Below are 8371 nucleotides of genomic sequence, written 5' to 3' on the forward strand. Positions count from 1 at the left end.
ATCTGTCTNGTTGTGCTCATCATTTGTGCGTCTGTTGTGTTTCTGTGGCGTTGTGCTCATCATTTGTGCTCCTGTTGTGTTTCTGTGGCATTGTGCTATTCATTTGTGCGCCTTGTTTTCTTCTAAGGTTTATTATGTTTTTTATATAATTTATACGTCTTATATTTATTTATTTTTGCTGATGTTTCAACCTTTGAAGCCATGCATTAACTTGTGCACCTGATCTGCCACTGCTGTTGTTCTTCCATACCTAGTGTACCAGGCCTTTGCTTCATTTGCCAAGTTTCTTTTAATGCCATAAGTTTCATTCAACATTGACCTAAATTAAAAATTTTGCCATCGCTGCAGGTAATATATACAATATTTTATCCTTGAACAGAATAACCGCAACGTGGCAACAGCCAGGGATGTTTACGTAGCACTTCCCGGAGCCCCTAGCATATCATTGAGAATCGGAGCTCCAACAGTCATCGCTGCTCCCACAACTACGGGACATTTCCCTACCTCGCTTACGAACTCTACTGCTACTCATCAGTCGCAGAGCCCATGTATTAATGTTCAACAGCAAATCACTCGTTCCAACGTTCAGCAATCATTAAGTACGAATTCCAATTCGAATCCGCACGAAAACCTCAATTTCAATATACCTCGGCTGAGAACACCGAACTCTAATGTTAATCAGCTGCTAAACCACAGTTCAAATATCGGGATCCGGCCTCTGGTACCTGTTTCTGCTACCAACGTCAATACGGTAGCGTCTTCGGGCATTAATAGCAACGTGGTTGTGGCATCCGTGAGTGCAACGAATAATCCCTCATTATTGACGACACCTGTGTTGGTCAGTCGATCGCTTTTAGTTGTTCCCGACAATGCGAGGCCTTCTTATTCTGGATCCCGGCATCCCTTCCCCTCACTAAAATGGGCTGCGGCTGATCATCCCGGTGTCATTGTAGACACTCCATCTAATAACGTTCCTCCTTCATCTGTAGCTTCTAACGCGCTTTCAACAAGTTTAAGTATTCCGTTTGTATCAAATAACACAAGTATTAATGAAAAGCTTCTAACCAATCTCGAAAATTCTGATAACTATAGCAATTGCAGTCTAAGTGATTTTCTAAATCTCAACGCTTCAAATGATAGCCTCAACTCGTCATTTTTAGAATCTCTATGTCGCTCCGTGCCGAGTGAAGGAATTACAATACATTCATCGGATTTACCAGACAGTTTATCTGAAACTGCAATCCGAACGTCATCCGTCAATTTATCGCAATCTGTTACCCTACAGAGTAGTCATCAAGGAACCCTTGGTGAAATGTTGTGTCTTCCTCTTGGTACACCTAATCTTTGTTCGCAAACTCCAAATGATTTCGACGATAACACGGAAGGCCTACATACTCCTAAGCATATAAGTGAAGGATATCAGAGGAAGGCCATGTCCCCAGAGAGCAACACTCTGGACGCGAACGTTTCGTTCGGCGTGCCGTGCAGCAACAAGATTAACATCGTCTTGCGGAACCCTATGCGCAATTTGCCTGCCGATTTCGAAGGGAATTCATCCACATCAGGAATGTTTTCCTCAAACCAATTGCAACTTTCCGACGATTTATTAAATAAAGAAGAAATCAGCAATATTCTCCCGGATTCTCCCAAATCAAGAGGTGACCAAAATGAGAATAGTGTCAACGTTTTATTGGACCCGTCTCCTACCGCCGCCGCTATTCAGAACGTCAACAACGCGCAGTTGTCTACAAACACGTCTGTGGAAATTCTGGGCCTTTCGTTAGACTTAGACTCAAGTACTGGTTTCTCAAGTAAGATTTCGTTGACTAGTATATGATAAAACGTGGTGGATCAATTTGTGTTCCCGTGGTGGAGTTAGACATCCAATCCACTTATCTCATCCGATTTAATGCTGCATGTGTGTTCGTACCTTTAGCATAAAATGTATCAAATATGTAAGTTCTTTTCGTATTGTAGATTTCAATATCTGGTAAACTGATTCATCATGAATTTTCTCTAAACACAAGTAAACTTATTTTACGCTATCTGAGACCAGCACCCTGTTAACTTGTGAACTTTCACACTGCACTGATGGACAATTTTGAACAAAATTTTCTTTCTCTTGACCAGGTCTGCTTTCTTCCGTGGTAGGGCCACCCTGCCCCTCCGCTGAACCAGACTCGTCTCTCCTAAACACCCCTTCTCGCTTGAAGCATCCCACTCCCTCCAGCGGCGGGGCGGTCGGCGGCAGACCTTGCACTCCTTCTTCCCCTTCACGATTCGTCCCCAGGGATGACTGGTTGTCTGGGGCTGCAGACTTCTCCCTCACGGGGCTTTTTGACTCCATCGACCCGCCACTCAAGGGCGCTCATGAAGACCCTCAGGCCGCTGCTGATCCCCAGCAAACGGTCGCTATTTTGAAAAATCCCCGAGCTCCTTCCACGACGTTGCTGGGAGTTCTCAACGAGAACGGCGTCGATTTCACGGCAAAGTTCGACGCTCTGACATCTTCTCAGAACGCTGAAAGCTCTCACTGAGCTCCAGCCTAAATTGCTGTTGCTCTTTGCCTTCAAATTTACGACTTGAGTTTAGGTAAACTATTTTTGGATTTTTTATAATTAGATTCATCCCGCTAATTTGAATATATTGACAGATATTTTTTGTACTTATTAATATACTGGGCAGCTTTGCATATACTTGCGACACTTGTTTAAATCGTAACGAACAAATTTAGACCTAAGATCTTAAATTCATTGTTCTGGAATTTCTGCCACGCTTATTGTGCATGGTTGAGAACTTAATTTATTCTAATTAACATAGAAAAGGGTTTTCTGGCTTTACTATAGCTCAGTTTGATGATTTGAAAGTTTATTCAATGAGTTTTGGTCTTTTCATCAATTATTGTTTTGTTTTATTATTCATATCAGTGACGATTTTGACTGATATTTCGATCAAAATTTAAGTATGGATTGTTGATTCAATGCTTGTCATTGTTAAAAATCCACTAAAAACTTCTAACATAAATGTTTCTGATGACGAATGTAAGTATTGCATTATCAATGCTAGCTTCCTAGATTTTCGGAAAAGTCACCAAGTAATCTATTTCATACAATTATATCCATCATTGACAAAGTTTTTTTTAACTTCCATATTTAATCAAAATTTGTCTTGTCTCTGGCACTTACAGTGAATTTTTTTTCTTGACAGCAGCGGGTTCTGGGATTTAAACTCACTAGCTGTCCTGTTGCGACAAACTCGTTGAGAAAATTCATTATTATTAGTATTTCGTGCTGGCAAATAGTTTTTGATATGGTTAAAGTTTTTTCGAAGCTAATGAGTCGTAAACGCGTGTGGATAGTTCTACATCGTAGCTGCTATTTATCACTTGAATTGTAGTTCATTTGAGAAACAAGTGAGAGGTTTTTCACTAGCGTAAATTTTAATAGCGTTATTCAATTTTTCGCACGCACTGAGAGTACAACATTAGTGCCTGAGCTGGCTCAACTCTTATATTTTTTGATCTGAACTGCATGTAACAAATAGAGATCTCGTCAAGGCATTCATTTTTGATATTCTTTCACGCGGTAAATGGAAGTGTTCCTCCTTTCGCCTATTGCTTGAAATGCAACAAAATCACTCGTCTAATGCAACTCAACTTAGCAATTTAACACTAACTCATTTGCCTTCTCAGATTCAAAACTCCTTAAAAATTGCAGTTCTCATGGATATAAATCACGGGTAACGTTTCCACGTAATCAAAGGTAGCCACCATCAATTCAATGGCTGCTCTTATATTAATAATTAACTGAATTCGCGTTAAACCCTGACTAATTCATCGTTATTCCGTAAACTGTTTCAATTGGATTGCAAGTTTTGCGGTTGAGGCCACACGTGCAATATTAAGCTGTTTTTATGTGGTCACGACTCGAAACTTGTTCGCGGCGCTAAAAAAGATACTCTTCTAATGACAGGGTCACAGGGGTTACACAATCATTTTGTATTGGTTAAAGCACGCAATCGAGTGCAGTAAATGATTTGATACACTAACAAAAACTGAAGGTTTTATTTTGGCAAAGTTTGATTTTCACCCAGAAGATTAGTGCTTAGTTTTTTCACGTTAGGATCGTGTTCATAATGGAACTTTTCTCTGTATGTACAATATTCTCAACTGTCAGCTATGTAGTATTAATTTTCGAATGTTAATTTGCTATCGATTAGGAAGTGCATGCAAAAGATACAAGACGAGTGTATTCACCATAAGAATAAATGTATGGTTTTCACTAACAAGACGCTGTGGTAGAGCAAGATTTTAAAAGCAAATGAAACGCCAAATAAATTCACCATATCTTTAGCGGAAACGTTTCGGAGACCAGCTCCATCGTCAGTATTTTAGATGTTGAATTGTTCTTCATTGTTGATGCGTTTGTGGGTACTAAGTTTCAAAAGGATTCGGTGTAAGTTACCCGTGAATAGTAGCGTTGTTGTAATCCCTTGCCAATCAAGAGTCAGCCACTCATCTTGCCAATAAAGGATCTAATGCATATTTCAACAACTTTCCAAATATTTATTTGAATTTCCTTCATTAAAAACAGTTTACCTATCGTCCGTGATCTCGAGTTTTACGTAAGTCGGTGTAGAATTACGTTCTAGTAATTATGCACCTAACTCTAAACTGTTACTACATTTCTTCTCTTTATTGTGAAACTTCCTATTTCGTTTTTCCTTCTGTATCCCTCAGTAAACTACATGCTTTCATGTTCTCTACTCGTTCCATAATATTATTGGTAGCCACAATCTTGTCTGTTATCGGAAGACGTCCCGTATATTATATTCATCAAAGGCTAGGCATTTATAGAACTGTGTAGTATTAACACTCAGTATTTTGTGCCACCACCTGATGCATTCATTCTTGCAGAGCCAAGGCCTCCATACCGTTTATGATCGGTAGTCTATGAATCTATGCGAAATGAAACGATAGTTTTACTCGTATGCAAAAAAAAATATTAATTCAGATTTTAATCAAATTAATCTGCCACTCGAAATCGTTAATACTCCTTCCTGCGAATCTCTGTGAGACACCAAACTGAGATTGTCTTTGAACGTGTGTTCTGTGTTGTATATTTGAAAATTCAGTCATCACTTGCGATAATACAAAAAAAAATTATAATTATTTCCTTACGTTGATTGCCATCCCTACAAAAACTAAGCGTTGACTGCGAATAGTAGAAAATAGGTTCATAACATACACGTAAGCTCTTGTAAGAGTTGTTCTCATATTTCGAAACACTCGCCGTAGCAACTGTTTAACGAATCCTTTATATGCTAAATTATCATATAGAATATATTATCCCTGTATTTACAACTCACCAACCGTCTTCCTCCTACCTATAGATCTTATTTACGAGCCAGTGTTTTCCCGCCTTCTTATCACCGCTTGTTCTGCCGCATGTAATTCAAAGGCAATTATCCGCATCTAAGCAGTTGCTACCTCGCTAGAGCTTTTTTAAGCCTAGCGAATGACGTCATACAAGCGTTACTAACATAAACATTGAAGGGCGTTCTGAATATGAGCGAAGTGTAGCTTATGGGTATATAGTCAATGCATTGTTGGCCGACTCTTATTTCTTGAATACAATTGAAGGCTTGAATAATGTTGCTATGGGATCATTGTACTTGCAGCATCGCCCGCTTGTGCTGAGACTCCAGTGATGGCATAGTCTTGTGACTAACTACACTCCACTCCCAGTCTTGTGACTAACTACACTCCACTCCCAGTCTTGTGACTAACTACACTCCGCTCCCAGTATTGTGACTAACTACACTCCACTCCCTGTCTTGTGACTAACTACACTCCACTCCCAGTCTTGTGACTAACTACACTCCCAGTCGTGTGACTAACTTCACTCCCGCGAACCACTGAAACATTTCGTTAATTTTTATGTCGTTTTCCATATCTACATTGCTCTTAATTAATATGCCAATTGGGCGTAATCTTATCGGTTATTTACTTTTATATGAAACAATGAGGCTTAACGAAAAATTTTCCGTTTCACTCTCCTTACAGTTTCAAGTGTTAATTCAAGGCTTCAAGTGACATTTAGAAATTAATTGTATTCAGGATGGATCTTGCGATCGCTAGTTACGTCATTGCTATCATAGGTTGCGGACTGATGGATTCATCCTGTCAACTAAAAGCGGTGATTTTAGATCACAAGTCAAGAAGCAATTGACTTGAACTCAGAGCTCTTGAGCAACGGACTAACGGCATCACTCGACACGAAGATTTCTGTTTTGGGGCCACCAACAACTGGTGCTAATTGACCATAAGCCTAAATTCACCAGCAGCGCTTATTCATGTAGCTTGAAGTTCCTGGTGCGTAATCAACGTGTATGTAATCATATTCGATCTCGTCAATCTTATTTTCTGATTCTAATGTCCTTCGCGCCAACAGCTAATTGGCTGTTGATGTCCGACATCCAACCAATCTCTGAAGCTCTTCATCAGGCCGTTCCAATAATCATAAAGTTCCGACTCGATCAAAGATAGGATTTTTCTTTGGTTCATCAATGCATTTGAGCCACTAATTGATATGATTCGTGTTTAAAGAACCTTGCGATACTCCAGCTCTGGGTAAATACTGTTCGTTTTTGTTTGGTGGTGGTGCTGCTTTTATTTTGATTTTTTTCTTGCCAGGTCACTCTTTTTAGATACATTTTTTAAATTAAACTGAATTGAAAATGTTTTCCTTTGCAACCATGTGTAGCTTCAAGCTTCGTTGGTTGCTAAAAAAAATCGGTAAAAGCTTCGTTTGCACTTTTTCGTCTCTTGCATTGAAGTCTAACATTACTCCGTCAAATGTTCATGGAAATTTTATCTATTTGAGCGATCGTGATTAAACAAGAAGGGAATTTTGAAGATGAGTTTACATGATATCAATTTAACAAGTGGAAGAAGTAAATTATTAAATTTTAATGGAGACCGAAGTTTTTCACGAATTAGAAGCGCTGCATTTGGTGCCGTTTACAATGTATTCCCTCAGCGTATCATTGTCCGTTTAAAGTTTGTGAACGTTTAATTTAGGACGCATGGAAACAAACAGAAACATCGCCTACAAGAATTTCAAAGCTTCTTTTCATCGCGTTTTCTTCATTGGCTGATTTCGCATGGATTTAATTGCTGACGTTATCAATTCCAATGATATTTTCTTTCAGCACGAAAAACTCGTACGCAATGTTAAACAAAATATAACTCAGTACTTGCTGCAGTGAGTGAAAGAGAGCGCATTTTCTCGTCGACGAAAACTTGAGGTCACGGACGGACGGACAGACAGACAGACGGACACACAGACGGACGAGCACAATAGTGCATTTTTTCCATAAATGAGAAAATGCGCTAAAAATATTCCACTTAAAATAGGTTGTAAATTGCATTAGCATATTAAATTTTGCATCATCAGTAATATGAATACGATAAACACCATCCTAATCTTTTAAGTTACAACTTTTTGTCAAGGTCGCATTAAATATTGTGTTACAAAATATGCACAGAAAAAAAAGTTATTTATTGATAGTATATAAATAGGATATAATAGGATATATAAATCCTATCGCTCATAGGATATAAATCCTATGAGCTTTGTCATAAGTCAATCTTAATGCGCCACAGCATCTGCAGTCTAATGTCTTTGCCTATTTTATTATTTTGTTCAATATTGCATACAAAAGTGTAGGAGGGAGAGACGCGGGGCAGGGGAAAGGCCTGACGTTGTCATAGAAACCCTCAGATTGAAATCATGTCCTGAAAACAAGACTCCAGTGAAGTATTTTCTAGATCATTGGATGTGCAAATCAACACGAGCGGGGGGCATAAGGCTTACTCTGAAGATTTGTTTGAACGCTTTCGCTTCAATGCCAGACTGTTATCGCAGTCTCTTAACGCGCAATTTCTACGAACTTATATTGTTTTCATATAAAGGAAGTGAAATTTGGTCAAATTGTTCCTATTTTTAAGAATTAATGAAGAAATAACAAGTCATGAATCGATTATTCGAGTAAGGACTACGATTGCAGAAGAAGTTGACCAATACGAACGAACAATACGTGCGAATAATAAGTTTGTACATTTTCAAAAAATGCAGTGAAATTATGGTTGAAATAAAGTCATGTTGTTCGAGAGTACATAAACTAATTTTTTGCTCAACATCAATCACAACTCTTCATAAAGAACAAATCAAATTATTGATGCGATTACATTCTGTGCTGAAGATGAATTCGATATAAGCGGTGAAATAATGTTTAACATTTAAACCATGTGTCGTATAATATTTGAGACTCCAGGGCCTATACCTTCAAAAAAAGTTAAGAGATCGTA

At 38.6% G+C, this 8371-nt stretch overlaps 1 protein-coding gene across 1 annotated transcript; it reads left to right on the forward strand.

Annotated features, from left to right (window-relative positions):
- The first annotated feature begins 380 nt into the window (after positions 1-380).
- Positions 381-5841, forward strand: LOC108668056. Its single transcript, XM_018155188.2, has 2 exons — positions 381-1811; positions 2131-5841. The coding sequence occupies exons 1-2, from the start codon at positions 1313-1315 to the stop codon at positions 2535-2537; spliced, it is 906 nt and encodes a 301-aa protein (XP_018010677.1). The 5' UTR covers positions 381-1312; the 3' UTR covers positions 2538-5841.
- Positions 5842-8371: the final 2530 nt, after the last annotated feature.

This window comes from Hyalella azteca, unplaced genomic scaffold (genome assembly GCF_000764305.2).
Source record: "Hyalella azteca isolate HAZT.00-mixed unplaced genomic scaffold, Hazt_2.0.2 contig16054, whole genome shotgun sequence".
NCBI lineage: Eukaryota > Metazoa > Arthropoda > Malacostraca > Amphipoda > Hyalellidae > Hyalella > Hyalella azteca.